This window comes from Eptatretus burgeri, chromosome 5 (genome assembly GCF_056783735.1).
Source record: "Eptatretus burgeri isolate ZD-2024b chromosome 5, Ebu_testis_v1, whole genome shotgun sequence".
NCBI lineage: Eukaryota > Metazoa > Chordata > Myxini > Myxiniformes > Myxinidae > Eptatretus > Eptatretus burgeri.
The window spans coordinates 16740086-16761902 of NC_140965.1; the positions used below are offsets into that span (position 1 = coordinate 16740086).

At 47.1% G+C, this 21817-nt stretch overlaps 1 protein-coding gene across 3 annotated transcripts in view; it reads right to left on the reverse strand.

Annotated features, from left to right (window-relative positions):
- Window positions 1-19729, reverse strand: part of LOC147025930 (N-acetyl-beta-glucosaminyl-glycoprotein 4-beta-N-acetylgalactosaminyltransferase 1-like) — a 133525-nt gene extending 113796 nt beyond the window's left edge. The window contains exon 1 of one of the 3 annotated variants that reach the window (XR_015058056.1): window positions 19312-19729. Coding sequence is in view for 1 of the 3 variants with exons in the window: in XM_085880842.1 (XP_085736968.1) it covers window positions 19312-19444 (133 nt within the window). In the remaining 2 variants the exon portion in view is untranslated. The remainder of the gene's footprint in view (window positions 1-19311) is intronic. The other 2 variants (XM_085880842.1, XM_085880843.1) reach the window with 2 other exon arrangements.
- Window positions 19730-21817: the final 2088 nt, after the last annotated feature.

Below are 21817 nucleotides of genomic sequence, written 5' to 3' on the forward strand. Positions count from 1 at the left end.
ACGGGCTCTCACGCTTGCCGTGTGCAGAGGGTCCAGCTGCGTCTGAGTTGGCCGACCGGGTCGATGTGTTCGCACTGGGCCAGGTCCAAAGCAGGCCGGTCACGGCCAGGCAGGTCACGGTGGAATCGGCTCGTGATCCGGTGCTTGCCCGTGTCGTCCAGGCGATTTCTACGGGGAATTGGAGCGATCTGCCTTCGACACCGGCATTTCAACCTTTCACGTCACGTGCATCGGAGCTGTCGTTGGTCCAACGGTGTGTAATGTGGGGAATGAGGACGGTGATTCCACCGAGGTTCAGGCAGCGGTGTTTGGAAGAACTGCATGTCAGTCACCTTGGCATCGTGAAGACCAAGAGTCTTGCTCGTAGCCTGTTGTGGTGGCCGGGGTTGGACAAAGACATTGAGCAGTTGGTTAAGCGTTGCGCCACGTGCCAGACAGATGCTGATAACCCGCGTCGGGCTTCGGGTCTCTGGCCTGCGCCAGACCGAGCTTGGCAGAGGGTCCATGTAGATTTTGCGGGACCGGTTAATGGCAAGATGTTTTTGATTGTGATCGATGCATTCTCTAAATGGCCGGAGGTTGTAGTAATGCGGCATACATCAGCAAACATTACAGTAGAGAAACTGCGGACGATCTTTGCTAATAAAGGGTTGCCGGAGATCCTGGTCTCTGATAATGGTCCGCAGTTCATCGCAGGTGTATTTGATGAGTTTATGCGCCAGAATGGTATTCGACATCTAAGGTCCGCACCGTATCATCCTGAGACGAATGGCCAAGCTGAGTCGTTTGTCAAGATGTTGAAGCGGGCTTTGCGCAGGGGGGGTGTTGCACCTGTGCAGACGGTGGTCGATGTTTTTTTGCTCCATTACAGGAACGCCGTTCATCCTGTCACGGGTGACTCGCCTGCCATTTGTCTCTATGGACGGGCTTTGCGGTCCAGGCTGGATTTGCTGCGACCTGGAGGGTCGGGGAGTGGGGCGATGTCGCGTCCGACGCGGCTGCGCAGCTTCGAGGTGGGGCAGCGGGTAATGGTACGCGATTATTTCCACGGTTCCAAATGGGTGCCGGCGGTGGTCTCTGTGGTGCTGGGGCCGGCGAATTGCATGGTGCGGACTGATGGTGGGGATGTGTGGAAGCGGCACGTGGACCAAATGCATGATCGCTGTTCAGCGTCGCCCCCCCCACACCTCCCCGGGCCGAACGATGCGGGACCCCCACCGGTAGTATCGCCGGCACCTGACGTTGTATCGCCGGGGCTGGTTGGGCCGACGCCAAGGGGGTCTTCGCCTGATGCCGTCCTACCCGGGGACGTCGGGCAGGCTGGGCGGTCGGGGGTGGTTGGTGTTGCGGAAAGTGCGAGTCCGGCGAGGGTGTCACCTCGACCGAGCCGGGAGGTGTCTGAGCCTGGGCTGTCTGGCGGCGCTGCCCGTCCGAGGTGGGTCAGGGTGCGGCCGCGGTACTTGGAGGATTATGAGTGTTGATGGGTTTCAGATGGTCATGTTGTGATTGTCCGTTCATCGTGTGACGGGTCATTTTACGAGGGGAGGAGTGTGCTGTGTCACGTGATTGGGTTTTCGTATATCATGCCTCGCCCGCTAGTGGTGGCAGGAGTGTACTTCTGGTCGCGCAATAAAGCGGAGTTGATGCTGGTGTGCGTGCTTCTTGCATCCCACTGCACCTCGTACACTCTATATTTCACCACACCATACATCTAAGTTTCTGAGCGTAAAGTTAATTTTATGTTTCAGATTTAATTGTGATGACCCCACAAGAAAAGGCAAAATGTGTGTTGTAGATTGCCAAATGGAAGTCACCGACTCTGGTAAGACGACAATTCCATGCAACGTTTGACAAGGAACCACCGATCCAAAGAGACCTGTACACACGGATGGAGAAATTTGAGGATACTGGCAGTGTTCGAAAACGGCGTCATGGAGGAAAGCCCAGAACATGAGAGGATGATGTGAAATCAGAGGAGGGAGGAGATTTCTTGAAGCATTTTGGATTGTTGATGGATGTCAAAAACCAAAAGCTCCTTGACTCCACCACAAATCTTGTGTCAAAGGTATCACCTCACACATGCCTTCTATCAGCTCAATGTTCGGTGTCAAGTTTGACCACAAGGCCAGTTATGATGCAAACCTTCAACAGTAGCCACAAACAACTCGGCCAACCTACAGTGAAGTGGCAGTCAAACACTCCACTACTCACCAAATTGTCACACGTGGCCCTCCAGTCGCAGCTCGACCACATTGACTAGCTCCAGATTTATGCAGTTGCTAAAGCAGAGTTTGACCATATGCTTGAGCTGGATATCATTCGACCTTCAAGCAGCAACCGGTCCTCGCCTTGATTGTACATATGGTCCGGAAGAAGACGTCTGGCGATTGGAGACCCTGTGCTGACTACTGTGCACTGAACCAGAACACAGTACCAGACTGATACCCTGTACAATACCTGCAGGATTTTACTTCTCGACTCTGGGGAAAGCAAGCTTTCTCCAAGCTTAACTTAGTGAGAGCGTAGAAGATTCAGGTATAGCTGGCTGATATACACAAGACAACCATTACCACTCCTTTTGGCCTTTGAGTTTGTGCGCATGCCCTTTGGGTTGGAAAACGCGGCACAAACTTTCAGCGCTCGATCAATGAGGTTATCCAGGGTTTGCCATTTGTTTATGCCGACATTGATGATCTGCTCATAGCCAGTGAGACGATCAAGGAGCAGGAACGGCAGTTGCAGCTCGTATTCACTCATTTATCACAGTATGGTGTCATTATAAATCCTGCCAAATGTCAGTTTGGGGTGCCCTCATGACAGTTCTGGGGCACTTGATCGAAGAGCAGGGCATCCATCCACTGGCCGACAAGGTAAAGGTGATCCAGGATTACTTGCAGCCAACATCAGCGCGCAAACTACGGGAGTTTATGGGCATGGTGAAATCCTCCAGGAGATTCATCCCAAACTGTGCAGACACCCTTCCTCAACGAACTGACCTCCTCACATGATATGGGAAAGAGCCAATTTAAAGACTTCTGGTTTGGTCCGACGAATGAGCTGCTTTCACCGCAGTGAAGTCTTCGCTAGCAGAGGCCACAATGCTTGTCCATCCTAAGTCAGGGGCAACACTATGCATCATGGTGGATGTGTCAGATGTGGCAGTTGATGGAGTATTCCAACAGCATGTGGAAGGGAAGTGGGAGCCCATTTCCTTCTTTTCGAAAAGGATGCAGCCAGCAGAGACAAGGTACAACACCTTTAGTCACTTAGTTTCTGGTGGTTTACCTCACATTGCGCCACTTTCATTACGTGCTTGAGGGTAGGCAGTTCTGTGTTTACACAGACCATAAGCCATTAACGCACGCTTTCCAGGCAAAACCTGATGGCTATTCACCAAGAGGTCCGATACCTTGACTACGTTTCTCAATTTACCACCAATATACGTCATGCGAGTAGGAAGGAGTATCCGAGAATACTGTCGCTGATGCTCTCTCACACCTCAATATAAACACCCTCGACAAAACAACTTCCATCGATTTAAACTGGCTTGCCAAGATGCAGCAGGGGGACCAGGAACGTCATCATCTTAGAGCCAGCTCCACATCGTTCAAGTTCAGTGAAGTACCTGCCCCCATTTCTGAAGGCACTATTGCGTGCGACCCGTCCAATGGCACTTCGGGTCCATATGTTCCTGTTGAGTCCAGACAGCCTGCATTTGATGCTTTGCACAATCTATCTCACCCTGGTATCAGAGCAATGCAGCACCTTGTGACTCAATGCTTTGTCTGGTGTGGAATGAACCGCAATGTGAGAAACTGGTCCAGAGCCTGTTTACAATGTCAACGAGCCAAAATACAGTCAGAGGGTAACACCACAAGGTACCTTTGAATCTCCTGATGCTCATTTTGATTATGTGCACATTTTATTAGTTGGTCCTCTTCCACCATTGTCAGGCCAGGCCAGATTAGATCTGTGACTTGCTACAGGTACCATGTAAACCTGTACTAACCTGTTTCATGGTCAGGCTGTCAGTAACGAAACCATCTCCACTACAAGGTTTCCTGGTGAGGAGGGTGTATGGATATGGACACAGAGCAGGATTAAAAACAAAACCTGTCAAAGGTTGGAAGAGCTCCTTGTGAACCAACAGCCATCCACATCTAGTGCCCAACTGTGTCTGCGGACGTCCTCCTGAAGTTGGGTTACTTTTTTTCTATTTTTTAGGACGTTGGTGGCAGGACTTGCTCTCCACCGAAAAACACTTCATTCCACAAAACGCATGAGCACAAAGAAAAATGAAAACCCACTCTGTGGGATTATCTCCTGTACTGCTGCCCTTCATAGGGCAGCTCACCAGGTGATGGGATTGGGGCAAAAGCCCACGGGACCCCCATTCTTTGATGACAGGAGGAAAAGCACAGGATAAACTTCTTGGGTCAGATTGCGGTGGAGTGTGGCGGAGTGGTGCTGAGGTGTCGTCAACCAGATGGCGGTCTCCTTGGGTTAACTTGAGGCGGTCCTTTTGGGTGGGTGCCTGGAATGTCCTATCCCTAAGAGAGGATCATCACCTGTCTCTGTTATCATCTGAGCTCAAGTGTTTGGACATCAGTATTGCAGCACTCTCTGAGGTTCGGAGACCGGTAGCGGCGAGATTATGGCGGGCAGTTACACCTGCTATTGGTTTGGTCGCTTTGATGGTTACCATACCCAAGGAGTTGCTCTGGCTCTGTCAAATAACCTGACTCCCATGATAATTGTGGTAACACCGGTCAACGAGCATATTATGAGACTAAGGATTCGTCAGTCCTTGGGTGTTGTTTCTCTGGTCTCTGTATCTGCTCCGAATGAGGCGAGTGATCTCTCTGTGAAGGACGCATTCTGTGCCACGCTCGATTCTGTGGGTGATCAGTGCCCCAGGCAAGATACTCTTCTAGTCTTGGGGGATTTCAAGGCATCGACTGGAACTGATAGGGATGGTTATGAGACACGTGTTGGTACCCATGGGTCTGGAACTGTGAACCGGAATAGCACCAAGTTCCTTGGCTTTGCAAGGAAGCCTCATGACTGGAGGAGGCCAATGGGCTGACCACGCGCCTCGTGGTTGTAGCAGTTTGATCGGCATCACAAGGAGATGGAGATGGGCTCGGCATCTGCCTGGGGGATTGCCAGATGGAAGCCCCTGGTGTAGCGGCAGAAAGTGGACGCAGCCACGCGCTACTCCGGCACATGCTCCCATACCTTACCTGACCTATTCCAACATCTGGCGGTAGCACTCACGTGCATTGACCGTTTTACTTCATGGCCGGAAGCTATTCCAATACCTGACAAAGCAGTGGAGACTGTAGCCAAAGGTTTTATTGCCAGATGGGTTGCATGGTTTGGTGCCCCATCTATTATCACCACTGACAGACAATGACAGTTTGAGTCCACACTTGCTGCAACAGAGCTCATTTTTTGGATCAACACTTCACCTTCCTTGGCAATTTGTTGCTCTACCTAACATTCACACCAATTTGGACCTCAGCAATTATGTTGACAATTATGTGAGAAGGACAATGAGTGAGTTACATCACATCCCCAACAAAGTTCGGCAGAGTTCAACACATCTGCATAAAGATCTTTTGTCTTGTACATGATGATATTGTCAGAGCTTTTCTGCAACCGCCCTACTGGGGCCCCTTCCGAGTCATTCCCAGAAAGGACAAGTACTTCATCCTTGATTTTAATGAGAAGTCTGAAACAGTCAGTTTAGACAGACTCATGGTTGCCAATCGGGATACAGAGTCTGATACAACTAATCCTACCGCTATAGCAGAACAAACTCCAGCTACATCGACTCCCACTGTTCCTGTGAGGCTACACACAAAAGTAGAGAGTTGACCCCCAATGACATCTGCATCAACTGCTTTTCCACTGACAATTGCATCAGTCGTGAGGAAAACGCATTCCAGCAGACATGTCCATTGGCCTATGATTAGGGCTGACATCCACATCATATGCCAGGTGTTGGCTTAATGGTTAGGGTGGTGGGCTTGGAATCCTACAATCCTGCGTTCAAATCCCCATCGACTAATTAATTAATACCAGGTGGGGTTGACTCTGCCCGTCATCCTTCCAAGGTCGGCAAAATGAGTGCCAGCTTGATGGTATCCTGTGTCGGAGTGGCGACCCGTCCGTGATTGTGCCCAATAGCCAAGGAGACTGCTTAGGCAGTAACAATGCTCTGCATAGAGTATGGTCCCAATGGATGGATGGGTCTACATCGTTATTGATGGTCTCAGTTTGGTCATTCATCTAGGGGGGGGGGGGCACCATGACACGATTTGGAGCTCACTCGCTTTTTCATACAAGCCTTTTCTCATTCTTATTCACGAGTCACTCAACACGTCAATAGTTAAGAGACTTTTATTCGACATCATCAAGACCATTGAGCAATGTGGATCGAGTTTGTTTGGCTGAACAACCACGACGACAATAAACGAGTTTTCTCTTCTGCTTGCCATCCTCAACGCCATTTTAAAGCAACGGCAGCTCGACACCAATGCAGAAATCAAGAAAACTTTGCGGTGTTATTATTTTGTGGTCACGGCCAACAGACTAGTTTTGCGGCAAGATAAGTTAGTGGGTCAACAATGTCACTCCCGCCATAGAACAAATATGGCAGCTAATGAATGATGCACTTCGGTGACAAACAAGCATTAGACACGGCAACCGCCAATTGTAAACAATAAAAATTTAAAAAAAGAATATATCCTTTTAGAATCTTTGTGAAACTGATTATGGTGTGAAAGTTATCTGTCACAGTGGACAACCATTCAACAAATGAATGAATGACAAGACAACATCATAGTGTATACTACACAGTAAAACATCTACGTTATCTGCAAAGCATGTCCTTTCTTGACTGTCTGTTGACATGCGTGCATGAACAAACGATTGAGAGAATAATCATATCGGGCTGGTTGAAGAAAGCCAATCCGTCGCTGAAATATTTTGAGTGCTGGCCGACCCAATCCATCAGGGACAGCAAACCCTGAGCTGACAGCTTTAGTGAATGCAGAAGTGCAGAAGGTGATGGAGGCAGGATCTCAGAATCGCAAACACGGTAGTGACAGTATAGCGACGAGAAGTATGCAAAGATCGCCCATCTAACCATCGAGATCGGACCAGAGACGGCATCAACATGGATGACCACCAAGCTTGGAAGACCTGTCAACAGAAGCACAGTACAGGACTTCAAGAAGTACCAGCACCAACTAAAGAGCCAAGGCGTTGACATGCTGGAAAAAGCTTCCATAGCAAATGCGAGGTAGGCACACTCTTCTTGGCAGAAACATGGACGTGATGGTTCAAGAGTACGTCTGCGGCGTATGACTTTTAGGGGGAGTGCGCAGGGGTGGGAGGCCATTTGTAGCGTCATAAACAAGCGATGTCATCTCGAATGTTTCAAGTTTGTTTCGAGTGCTGTGCCAAAAATATTTTGTGCCTGTTCTTAGCAACATCTTGTACCTAGCTAGTCGTTATAAATGTACTGATATGGTGCCAGAAAATTTTTGGATCGGTGAAGCTACGCCGCAAGGTACTGAATGATTGACGATACAAACATGACGGAGAAAAGGAACAAATGTACAGTGTGATGATGCTGTAAATACAAAATCATTTTGAAATAACTTTATTGCTTGAAGTGTACATAGTATATGTAAGCCTGGTGTTGGCTTAGTGGTTAGGGTGGCGGCTTGGGATCCCAGGGTCCTGAGTTCAAGCCCCGTTGGCTGCTGAATTAACACCAGGGGGTTGACTCAGCCTGTCATCCATCTGAGGTCGGCGAAGTGAGTACCAGCGTACTGGTCCCGGTGTATGCCCCGGTTAGAATAGGTATACCATATCTCTGTGTGTCGTAAGAGGCGACAAGGGTTGGCGTCAGGAAGGGCATCCGGCCATAAAACATTGCCTCAAGAAAAAGCCAAACCCCTGCACAGCAGGGAAAAATGGCTGTAAAAACGGTCATTTTTTATTATTTGTACACAGTATATGTGTGTTGCAAAACTGAAGTGCGTTAGCTATTACCATAAATGTACTAGAACTCACATCATATACCAACGGAACTCACATCATATACCAACGGAACTCACATCATATACCATCATATATCTCGGAACAAGTGTGTATCTACCCTCAGGAGAGCCAGAAAACAACATCTTTCTCATCTCAAGTCTGAACTCTCAAACCTCTCTCCCTCCTCAAAATCCTGGTGGCGTTTAATCAAATCTGTTTCTGGTGTATGTTCCCCCTCCATCCCCTCCCTTACCTCAAATGGCCGCACTGCTGATTCCACACGTGATAAAGCTGAATGCCTAAACTCGGTGTTTGCAGCTAAATCTTGTGTCCCAAACCCATCACTATCTCTACCCACTTTACCCAGTCGCACCCAACTGTCCCTGGACTCTGTATCCTTTTCTCCTGACAAGGTGGAGAGCTTGCTTTCAAACCTCGAGTCAGATTCTGCAACCGGTCCAGACGGCATCAGCCCACGTGTCCTCAAAGCCTGCTCTTCTGCTCTTGCTCACCCTCTCTCTGTTCTATTCACCCTCTCATTTTCCCAAGGTCATCTGCCATCTGCTTGGAAATCTGCTAACATCACTGCCCTGCATAAAAGGTGCAAAAACAGATCCCTGTAACTACAGACCAATCAGCCTTCTCCCAATCATCAGCAAGGTTATGGAATCCATCATCGCTTCAGACATGAAATCCTTCCTCTTCTCCAATGGCTTGATTTCCAATCATCAATTTGGTTTCAGACCAGGTCACTCTACCCTAGATATGCTGCTACTGCTCTCCCATCAATGGATGGAGGTCCTCAATGCCAGACAGGAAATCCGAGCCGTATCCCTGGACATATCACGTGCTTTTGACACAGTCTGGCACCCTGCACTACTCACCAAACTCTCTTCCCATGGTATTCAAGGCCATCTCCACTCATGGCTCGCAGACTTCCTCTCCTGTCGCAGTCAACGCGTGGCCCTAAATGGAGTTCTTTCATCCCCTCTTCCTGTGCAGGCTGGAGTTCCTCAAGGTAGCGTTCTGGGCCCTGTTCTTTTTCTGGTTTTCATCAATGATCTCTCGGACTCTCTGGAAAATCCTCTATTTCTCTTTGCCGATGACTCCACACTCTGCCGTACCATCTGTCATCCCTCAGACCGGCAAGCAGCAGCTTCTTCGCTCACTGCAGATCTGGATAAAATCACAAACTGGTCCAACACGTGGAACATGTCTTTCAATCCAGACAAATCTCACACTCTCACGATGTCTCTTCGAAAGGACCGTTTACAAAACCCCCCCATCCACTTTCTCAACAATCCTCTGGAAGAAGTCTTTTCTTTCAAGCTTCTGGGTCTCACTATCTGCCATGACCTTTCCTGGGAAAGTCACATTTCCAACCTCGCCTCAAAAGCCAGTCGCCGACTGGGAATCCTCCGTCGTGCAAAGTCCTTCCTCTGCCCTCTTGAGCTCCTGACCACTTACAAAGCTTTTGTCCGTAGCCTGATTGAGTACTGCTCTCCCCTCTGAGCTGGTGCTCCTGCCTCCCACCTTTCTCGACTTCACGCTGTCGAAACCAGGGCTTTTAAGATCATTGGCATCTCCCGCAATGAAGCTGAGTCTTTGGGCCTCTCACTCAATCACCGCAGGTTGGTCGGTGGTCTTTCTGTCTTCTACCGACTCCTCTCCAGCCTTGCCCCCCCTGCTCTCTCTGTGATTTGTCCCCACCACATTTCCACAGGGCGCTCAAGGTCTGCCAACAACCCCCTTCTGGTAAAACTACCAAAATCACGAATCACTGCTCATCTTCACTCTTTCATTCCTCTTTTTTCCCGCCTTTGGAATAAACTTCCTCACTCTATTCTTTCCCATTCTTCCCTTCAGGCTTTCAAAACAGCTGTTCACCACCACCTCTTTTCTTCCCCCATCCAAATCCTCGATCTTTTCTACCCCCGATAATCCACCCAAGCCCACTTCCTTCAATTCTCCTGCTTTCCTTCCTGAAAGTCCCTTTAATGTCCATCTTCCCCTCGCCATGTTCCCCGTCCCATCCCCATCCCTCTCCCTTCCACAGTTCACCTGTGTCTGTTCCCCAATGTTTTGTCCCTTCCACTCCCGCCCCTCTTGTCTCATGCCTCCTTGCTGTGAGTTGTGTGTTAGCTCTCATACGAGCCTCGACCAAGGTATACAAAAAAAAAAAAAAAAAAAAACGGGAAGAGTCAGTCTTGTCTGTCAGGTTGGAAGGAGAGCTGGATGACTTCCATTTAGTTTGCTGTGAGATAATTTTGAGGAAGAACCCTAACTGCAATCATAGCGAAAATTAAATATCTGCAAAGTTTTCTTGATTTACAGTAAACCCTTTCTTCTTCACCAGCTGCTGGAGAGATGACGGAAGGAATAATCATCAACCGGACTTCGTTTACACAAGTCATTGCGTTTTAAACACCATCATCACAACCAGCACACTGAAAGGAATCATCACCGCAGTGCTATGTATAGTTTTTGGCTCGATCTCTCAAAGGTGAGGAATTACTTAAAAAAAAAAAAATTCTAGAAGCTGGATCCAAATCCGGATATTCACCAAAATCGAATCAATTTGTCGTTTTCGCACACCCAGCATATCCACCAAGTTTTGTCAGAATATGTTCACAACTTTTTGAGATATCCTGCTCACAGACTCAAACAGACACATGGATGAAAACTAGAACGGCACTCGGTTGAGAGCATACCAACGACAGGCTGAACAGTTTACGTTTTATATCCCACTCATAGGCCGGATCTGGATCCGGACCTGAACCAAAGCCGAATTGGCTCGATCTCGTCACCTAACCAACTCATCCACAACTTTTTCGAATATCATGTGATATGTCTCTCAATGGTGAAGAATCACTTTTAAAAAAAGTTTAAATTTCAGTAATTGGATCCGGATCTTCACAAAAATCGAATCAATTTGTCTTCGTCGCACACCCAACCTATCCACCAAATTTTGACCGAATCAGTTCATAACTTTTTGAGATATGCTACGCACAGACAGACAAACAGACAGACAGACAGACAGACAGGGGTGAAAACATAAGCATCGTCATCCTCCGGTGTTGGAGGTAACGAGGAATTCCTTACAATGCAAAATAATTTCGTAATCCAGGGGGGGAAAAAACAAACAAACAAACATTCGAACATCTTTGTTCACACAAAACAATATATGTAGAGATGACAGCTTGGTGGAAGCTTCCAAGAGGACCTCAAACAGAGCAATTGTGATAAATTATACAGGACTCTGATAAAGCCGAGAAATCAACAAGCATCGCCCACCACGGTGGATTAAACGCAACATGAAAACAGGACGCACGGCACCCGATAGGAGAGCAATTGGACGCAAGGTGTCGAAATGGCGACGGGTTGTCACTCAGTGTCGGATGAGGGATTGAGAGGCAAAGGTTTTGTCCACGAGGTGTGGCTGTGCTCATACAAATGCTTATTGAGAAATCATGGCCACTGGTGTTTAGAAGATGCGGTAGTCCTGTGCATAAACAATTACGGCGAAGAAAAGTAGAAAAGATACACCGTACGATATCAACACGTAGATTGATCGAATGAGAAAGACTCATTCCATCCAGACATCTCGGAGTGAAAAGAAGTGAAACACACACACACACACACACACACAAACACACACACCCTCTCAAATTACATAAATAATGGTTTACAACATCCACAAACACACATTTCATGCAATGAGATGGAAAAACCCCACAAACATTTTGAGACTGCATATTCCTTCGAAGCATAAGCTACAGTAGTACACAAAAATCAAAACTAGACCCCCACGCCAATGCACCCCCAGACACCCACCACACCGATGCCCTCCCAGAACACCTGCAAGACCTCTGTCCCCTCCAAATAAAGCAAAGTTGAATGGGTGAACCAAGCCATGTGCTTAATATAAATTAATGTCATTAGGGTGCATAGCATAACCATGCCAAGACTTTTTCTCAATTAAAATTAATATTAGAGACGAGTGCGTTTTGTTTTGCGCCTTGAGCCATGAAACCGACACCATATTTATTTAAATGTGCAGATGCTAACCTTCAGTGAAACCACAAATGTCACTTGATTCAGTCAGTGGCTTCCCTGATATCATTCCCAAAATACATTTGTTGTAATTTCGAATAATTTTGGGGGCGATTTCTACAACACTAATAGGCCTTTACAAGTACAGTATTAAGGGCCGACCAGACGTCATTTGGGTAATACCCATGTCAATCGTGAATAGTAACAAATAATTACCATTTATTATGGAACATTATGATCATAACGACAAGATGTTGGTCTTTATTTACATGGAACAATATCCATCAACAAAAGATAACTTCTCTGTGGTATGCAATTATTTGTCCAAGTCTCACTCTATCTTGGACTTCAACTCTTCTGTTGGTGTTCCACCCCTATCTCAACCGTTTTGTTTGTCCTGATCCATTCAATGTACTAATTCTAGCTCTTGCATGAGCCTCAACTACATATACCAAAAAAAAAACATAAAAGAACAATCAATTACAATTGGTTCATCCTCTGGCATCAAAATGCAATGAGGAATTAGTACAACTTTGGTGTAGTATTGAAACAGTATTTACACTTTAAAAAAAAAAAACTTTTTAGACTTGAGACACTACTGACTCCATTACCCCACACAAACATCAATAACTAGAAAGGCATTCAGTAGAGCGCATATCTCAACCAGGCTGAACAGTTTACGTTTTGTATGCCACTGAGAGGCCGGATCTGGATCGAGACCTGAATCAAAATCTAATCAATTCATCCTCGTCAAACACCCAACTCATCAGCCAAGTTTCAACCGAATGTGCCCAAAACTTTTTGAAATACCATGATATACTGTATATTGTTTTTTTGGCCCGATCTCTCTGTATGAAGAACCACTTAAACTGGAAGGGCACTCTGGGTCATTCCATGTCAAATCATCAAAGAATCTGCCGTCATCTTTCAGATTTTTGTAAAACTTTGGGAACCAATTGGGACCCATGAAAAACGGCAAGAACTCAAATATTTTTGCTAACAGCCTCTTAATTAGTGAGATACAGACTAACGAACTTTGGACTAATTGGCACGACGTCGCGAATTCAAATGGCCATATCTCTAAAAGTATAACACCTAGAGAGCTGGTTTTGGTGTCATTTTAAAGGTAATTTCATGCCCTATGAATTTGTCTGGGCAACATTTTCCTACCTCCAACCACAAAAAAAGTTATCACAAAATATAAACTTCAATCGTGAATCCCCAAAAAATGTATCCTTCAAATTTCCTCAAATTCATCCGAGAGGTACCTTATGATGTCAAGAAGCTTCCACATAAATTTTGTGATGGGCACTCCAATAGTTTCTGAAATATGAGCAATAATGTACATGTACGTATGGCATATAGGTTCGAAAATCAGCATTTGTAATGTATTATACAATCATTCTAACCTAGCCATGACAGGGAACACAGGGAACGACCATCAATTGCTTTGAAGTATCATATACTTTCATTTTCAACTGGGCCTGAGGGGAAGAAACAAGTGCTGCTGTAGCTGCATTGAAGAGGAAATTGAAAGCCTAAGTCAGGTTAGTGAACACTGTGTACTTGAACTCACTTATTGATTGTATAATACATTACAAATGCTGATTTTCGAACCTATATGCCATACGTACATGTACATTATTGCTCATATCTCAGAAACTGTTGGAGTGCCCATCACAAAATTTATGTGGAAGCTTCTTGATATCATAAGGTACCTCTGGGATGAATTTGAGGAAATTTGAAGGATACATTTTTTCGGGATTCACGATTGAAGTTTATATTTTGTGATAACTTTTTTGTGGTTGGAGGTAGGAAAATGTTGCCCAGACAAATTCATAGGGCATGAAAATACCTTTAAAATGACACCAAAACCAGCTCTCTAGGTGTTATACTTTTAGAGATATGGCCATTTGAATTTGTGACGTCGTGCTAATTAGTCCAAAGTTCGTTAGTCTGTATCTCACTAATTAAGAGGCTGTTAGCAAAAATATTTGAGTTCTTGCCGTTTTTCATGGGTCCCAATTGGTTCCCAAAGTTTTACAAAAATCTGAGAGATGACGGCAGATTCTTTGATGATTTGACATGGAATGACCCCTCTTCGAGGTCACCAGATATGCATGCGCCCACATTAAAAAAAAATGACTGCTGAATCAATTTTGTTTTCCCCAACCATACAATTTATCCCTTGATGGCCCTCAAAAATTTTCATACTGATCGGATAGTGTTTGACGTATGCAATGATGACGTCATAATGAAGGCACCCAGGACATCATCAAAAAAAAAAGAAAAAAAAAGACGAGTTTCCCATGAGAAGTACTTGCTATGTGCCAAGAATAATTTTTTTCCATGGAGCAGTTTCAGAGATACAAAGGTCCAAAGTTTTTCCTTTTTACCAACATGGCTGCCACAACACGTGACCTATGTCATAATTATCATTGAAACATTCTCCATGAGTCGTCACACCTTTGGTGAAAATTTGGTGTCAATCAGATAAGCGGTTGCAGAGAAAACAGAGAAAATTAGCATGGATGGTCGTACATAATGAACAAACGTACGGACAGACAGACAACCCGATAACATAATGCCACCACCGACTTCCTCAGTGGAGGCTAAAAATTGAAAACAAATTATTGTATCTGGATCCAGATCCGGATGTTCACCAAAATCGAATTATTTCATACTAGTTACACACCAAACCTGTCCAGAAAGATTTGTCCAAATGTGTCCATAACTTTTTGAGATATCCTGCTCACAGATAGACAGACAGACATACAAACAGGGGTGAAAAGATAACCTCCGTCCACCTTTGGTCAAAGAGGGAGAAGTGTGAGAAACCAAAATGTGTGTTGGGTGCTGTCATGAATATTATGGATATAATATGGGATATAAAGTTTCATTATTCTTCTCCGATGTTTCATGTTACCATACTCTGTTCGAGAGCGTTGGATCAGCCCAAGCAGTTTCTTTGCAAATGTCACGCTAGGCGGTATGGCATCCCTCTCCCAGCAGTAGCACAGATGGCAAGTGACCCAGATTTCCCAGGTTTGACCCATTTTGTTTCTGAAAACCTGCAGACCCGTTCTTGTGTGGTCAAACCCCGTATTGGATGCCCAAAAAGGAGGACTCACTGGGTGTTATTTCCGCCCAAAAAGGAGGATTCACTCGGTGGTACTTCTGCCCAAAAAGGAGGACTCACTCGGTGGTATTTCCACCCAAAAAGGACTCACTCCGTGTTATTTCCACCCAAAAAGGAGGGCTCACTCGGTGTTATTTCAGCCCAAAAAGGAGGGCTCACTTGGTGTAATTTCCGCCCAAAAAGAAAGGGCTCACTCGGTGTTATTTCCACCCAAAAAGGAGGACTCACTCGGTGTTATTTCCGCCCAAGAAGGCAGACTCACTCGGTATTATTTCTGCCAAAAAAAGGACTCACTCGGTGTTATTTCCGCCAAAAAAGGAGGGCTCACTCGGTGTTATTTCCGCCCAAAAAGGAGGGCTCACTCGGTGTTATTTCCACCCAAAAAGGAGGGCTCACTCGGTGTTATTTCCGCCCAAAAAGGAGGGCTCACTCGGTGTTATTTCCGCCCAAAAAGGAGGGCTCACTCGGTGTTATTTCCGCCCAAAAAAGGAGGACTTACTCCGTGTTATTTCTGCTGAAAAAGTAGGACTCACTGGGTGGTATTTCCACCCAAAAAGGAGGACTCACTCGGTGTTATTTCCGCCCAAAAAAGGACTCACTCGGTGTTATTTCTGCCCAAAAAGGAGGGCTCACTCGGTGTTATTTCCACCCAAGAAGGAGGACTCACTCGGTGTTATTTCTGCCCAAGAAGGCAGACTCACTTGGTGTTATTTCCGCCAAAAAAGGAGGACTCACTCGGTGTTATTTCCGCCCAAAAAGGAGGATTCACTTGGTGGTATTTCTGCCCAAAAAGGGGGACTCACTCGGTGCTATTTCCATCCAAAAAGGAGGACTCACTCGGTGTTATTTCCGCCCAAAAAGGAGGACTCACTCGGTGCTATTTCCATCCAAAAAGGAGGACTCACTCGGTGTTATTTCCGCCCAAAAAGGAGGACTCACTCGGTGTTATTTCCGCCCAAAAAGGAGGGCTCACTCAGTGTTATTTCCGCCCAAAAAGGAGGACTCACTCGGTGTTATTTCCGCCCAAGAAGGCAGACTCACTCGGTATTATTTGTGCCAAAAAAGGACTCACTCGGTGTTATTTCCACCCAAAAAGGAGGGCTCACTCGGTGTTATTTCCGCCCAAAAAGGAGGGCTCACTCGGTGTTATTTCCGCCCAAAAAGGAGGGCTCACTCGGTGTTATTTCCGCCCAAAAAGGAGGGCTCACTCGGTGTTATTTCCGCCCAAAAAAGGAGGACTTACTCCGTGTTATTTCTGCTGAAAAAGTAGGACTCACTGGGTGGTATTTCCGCCCAAAAAGGAGGACTCACTCGGTGTTATTTCCGCCCAAAAAAGGAGGACTCACTCGGTGTTATTTCCGCCCAAAAAGGAGGATTCACTCGGTGGTATTTCTGCCCAAAAAGGAGGATTCACTCGGTGTTATTTCCGCCAAAAAAGGAGGACTCACTCGGTGCTATTTCCATCCAAAAAGGAGGACTCACTCGGTGTTATTTCCGCCCAAAAAGGAGGACTCACTCGGTGTTATTTCTGCCCAAAAAGGAGGGCTCACTCGGTGTTATTTCCACCCAAGAAGGAGGACTCACTCGGTGTTATTTCCGCCCAAAAAAGGACTCACTCGGTGTTATTTCCACCCAAGAAGGAGGACTCACTCGGTGTTATTTCCACCCAAGAAGGAGGACTCACTCGGTGTTATTTCTGCCCAAGAAGACAGACTCACTCGGTGTTATTTCCGCCAAAAAAGGAGGACTCACTCGGTGTTATTTCCGCCCAAAAAGGAGGATTCACTTGGTGGTATTTCTGCCCAAAAAGGAGGACTCACTCGGTGCTATTTCCGCCCAAAAAGGGACTCACTCGGTGTTATTTCCGCCCAAAAAGGGACTCACTCGGTGTTATTTCCACCCAAAAAGGAGGGCTCACTCGGTGTTATTTCCGCCCAAAAAGGAGGACTCACTCGGTGTTATTTCCGCCCAAAAAGGAGGATTCACTCGGTGGTATTTCTGCCCAAAAAGGAGGATTCACTCGGTGTTATTTCCGCCAAAAAAGGAGGACTCACTCGGTGTTATTTCCGCCCAAAAAGGAGGATTCACTTGGTGGTATTTCTGCCCAAAAAGGAGGACTCACTCGGTGCTATTTCCGCCCAAAAAGGGACTCACTCGGTGTTATTTCCACCCAAAAAGGAGGGCTCACTCGGTGTTATTTCCGCCAAAAAAGGAGGGCTCACTCGGTGTTATTTCCGCCCAAAAAGGCCCAAAAGGAGGCCTCTATGATATTTTTGCACTCAGCCGGTTGCTTTAGATTTGACTGCAAAAAAATTCCAGACAAATTCCCATGTTTTATTGCCTTCTTATCCCCACCTTGGGGAAAAAAATGTAAAGGTGTTCCATTACCAAGCACCTTGCTATCGCTTGCCAAGCCAGCCGTTCCTTCTCAGCCATTTCGTTGGAGTGCTTACTTCAGTAATTAAGCCACTTGGAGAGCACTCTACAAGGTGATTGGTAATGGAACACACCCCAGCACTTACAGGGTGTGTTCAGTGAAGAAATTTTTTATTGTCTAATTTTTTTGGGACATCGAGACAAGGCTCGGGGAAGAGTTAAAGGTTTCTTGTAGAACACTCGCCATGTGGCTTAAGCACTCAAGTGAGCAGTCCAACGAAACTGTTGATAAGGAACAGCTGGCTTGGCAAGCAATAGCAAGCTGATTGGAAATTGAACACACCTCAACACATGTGCGAGACCGAAGACTCTTTTTCTGGTTCTGCATCTTGTGTAACGGCAACAAAGTTAATTTCGGGTGATTTTCACCTTTTTCCCTTTTTGTTGAACTCTTCTGCTTTTCGTGCCCATGCGTTCATGTGCCACTGATCGAGTGCAGTGCAGTAACCGATCCTCTTCCATTGGATGGTGGTGGTCGTACGGCAGCTTAGCTGCCGGGGAAGCTATCATTTCTTGAAGCGCGACTGTGTCGCTGATGCAGTGCCCCTCTACCAGTACACACACTGGAACTGGTACTCATTTCGCCGACCTCGGAAGGATGACAGGCTGAGTCAACCCCCTGGTGTATATTAATTCAGCAGCTGACGAGAGTTGAACTCAGAGCCCGAGGATCCCAAGCTACCACCCCAACCACTGAGCCACCACCAGGCTTTCCATTGGATGACACCTGGAGGGCAGCATCCCATTTCATTGATATTTATTGCATCCAGATATCGTTTATGTTGTTGTTTTGCACGCAGCCTGTGCCTGCTGGTTGCATCATTTTCTGGAAGCGCGGTTGTGCCGCAGATGCAGTGCCTCTGTTACCAGTACTCATTTCGCCGACCTTTGGAAGGATGACAGGCCCTGAGTCGTTTGGCAAGTTTGGTAAATAAATTAATTGATTAAATAAAAACCCGCTTTGGACCATATCCATATATGCCGTAGGTAGAGCAGGAATTTGTTTATGGTGCCGGCGACAGCTCGCCTCCTCTTCACAAAGGACGCCATGGGACGGCACAAACGACGATGAATGCCCCTGCCTGTGATACACCAGGATGGCAGTTTGCAGCAGGGTCGGGATTCGAACCGCGACTGGACCTGCGAGGCCCATCTCGTCAACGCAGTTGCATTATTGACAATGTAAATATCAAACTAATCAGACATCATCAAAGGGGTAATCCCGACATGTGCGGTCTCAAACTCACGCACGTACGACCACGTGACACGTTCCTAATGGGAATCCGATAGGCAAGGTAGGGGAGGACATTGAATAGGCGGGAACGCGCCGTGTCCCACCGAGTGGACCCGGCGGGACGGACTTGGGATCACGCTGGAGATCCAGAGATCCAGCAATTCACAACAAATGGCCGCTGTGAATGAACACCCACGTCGGAGACAAACGGCTGACGTCGTGCAAGCAGAAGCACGGCGCGTACACAGCGAGTCTAAAGCACTTCCTCCGTGAGGGTGACGAGAGAAAAAAAAACGAGGTAAATGAGGTAAAGGAGAAGCGGGTCCGTGCGGAGACGGCCATGGCGGGCTCGAGCCCGAGCTCGAGCCCGAGCCGGCGCGCCGACGCCTCGTACCTGCCGGTTCGTCTCCTGAGGAACTGCCGAGCCGAGTGCCCAAGTACGTGGCCCACAGTCCGGCCGTCAAGATCCCGAGGATCAGCAGGGGCTTCGCTTTCTTCTTCAGTTTCTTCAATGGCAGCAGCGGCATAGCTTTGAGCTCTTCGTGCTCTTCCAAATTACTCTTCTTCTTCTTCTTCTTCGTGTTATTTTGGGTTCCTCATCAATTTGTGTGTGCGCAAAAAGGGATTTCCTCTCGTCTTGAGTGACGTCCTGATCTCATCGCTCGACTGCGCTCGCACTCGGGGAAACAACAACAGACGTCTTGTGACCGCGTGAAAAAAAATCCAAGCACCGCCACAACCAGACTTACGGGATCAACCGCAGCAACCGTTTCCAATCAACCACCACAATAATTACGACGCGACAAGCCACACCCCAACGAGCGAAATGGAGGCGGGGCAAAATCCTCGCCATGCTTGCGTACGTAATAAATAGATATCGTGACAACGCGAGCTGAGCGTTCCGAGAGCTGAGTGACGTCATCTCGCACTCATACTGGCAGGGTCACCGGCTGTGATGGCAAGGTCAGAGTCGGAATGTCCCTCATCGACCGGGATTGGCAAACATGGAGGGGCATGGGAGGAGGACTTCACAAACCCCACTCCCCACTCCCCACCTCCAACGTGACGTGACGTGCGACCCTCATCATCGGTTGCTGCCAACCAACAATCAACGTAAATGGGATCATTGACCACAGGAATTCCTTCTAAACACCAGCACGAGTCCACCAAACACACGGGTTACTGTGAGGATGGGGGCGGGGGGGGGACTTCGGGTAAAACGAATAAAATAACTAAACGAGAACGGCACTCGGGAGAGTGCACACCTCCGCACACCAAGTTTCCACCTCTGTCCACCAAGTTTCGTCCGAATCCGTCCACAACTTTATCAGATATCCTGCTCAGACAGACTTGACCTCAAAAAAAAAAAAATTGGTGGTTGAATTAAATGACCAACTATGCAAATCCTCTTCGAATTTCAAGTTAATTAGATGAAAATTGATGATTTTAGTAAAATGACAAAGTTGTTGACCTTTTGACCTCGAAATCAATAGGATTCTTGCCCATGACCAACTGCACCATTTAATGAAGATTGGTTTAAAATTGTGACCCGTGGGCCATTGTCATACAAAGACAGAATCACAGACCAGACCAATATACTTGCGAATCTTCAATTTCACAAGTAACAAACAGACAGACAGACAGACAGACAGACAGGGTGAAGACACAACGTTCCTCTACCTTTGGTGGTGCAGGTAACAAGATGACAACGAAGAAGCTCAGAAGTTTCACATTTTGATGGACCGCACTCTTCCTGGAGTGTTGGTGCTGCTGGAACAGTCTCTTGGCTCGATATTATTAAATGCTGAGCGGCAAGCAAGGAAGCAGCACGTACCATTTATAGTCTTTGGTATGACTCGTTCAGGGTTTAAAACACTGACCTCCCAGACTCGGAGTGGATGCTCGAACCCAAGGGTCAGCAATGTACAAAAACGTGTGTCATGAGGCGAATAAACTAAGTTGAAAAACAAGAAAAAGAGCAATCAGAGATGCAGACCCTCGCAAGAACTTCTTTTGAGTGGTGTATTTTATTGGTTTTAGGGTAAGTCCAATATGGCTGCCAATCCATGTGACCTATGAATATCATACGTGTGAACCTTTTGTTCCTCATGGACAGGCGGTAATATTGTTGTGGGGCCCGGTGTCGGTGGCGAGCACGACCGCAAGAGGGAGCAGTAGAGTCATCTCCACTGAACACCCGGAATTTAGGTCGTGACCCTCGGATAAGTCCTAAAGGCACTGGTCCCTTACAGGACCATGAATCGCCAATAATTCGACTGCGTGGAGTAGGGTTAATTGCCAAACTTCAATATACCTAAGTACCCACGCGGCAAAGCTACCGGGGAACCACACCCTCGGCGGGCCTCGAGCGGAACGAGCCGTTACCATGCTCGAACCGTGTACAAGCGGATGGTTACCGAGGCCTGTCGGTCCAAATGAACAATTACGGCAACACCGGCCTTCCTAATCCCCAATACGCACCGTGGCAAACCAATGGCAGAAATAACAAAGAACGAGCTGGTACATTGAACAAAAGGGGTTTTATTTATAATAATCGAGGGACGAGGGGAGCACGTAAGGACAGAGTTATCCGAATGAAGAAGGGAATCAAATGTACAAGCAATTCCTGAAACAATTCTACTTAGAAACAGGGCCCACAGACACACAGACGCATACGCAAATACCCAGAAAGAGATGAACCTCAAGGTCTTTATTGCCCCTTCAGCTCAGGAGGGAAGACGAGCTGAGGGAAGAGAACGTGGCTGGCTACCTGGCCGCGTTTGCGCGGCTGGACGACCGCACCTTCCCAGAGCACCAGGGGCCAAAGAACGGACCAGGGCAGCCGAACCCAGAGGAGCCGAGACGAGGTGATCTCCCGTGATGAGATGGTCGACCGCTTG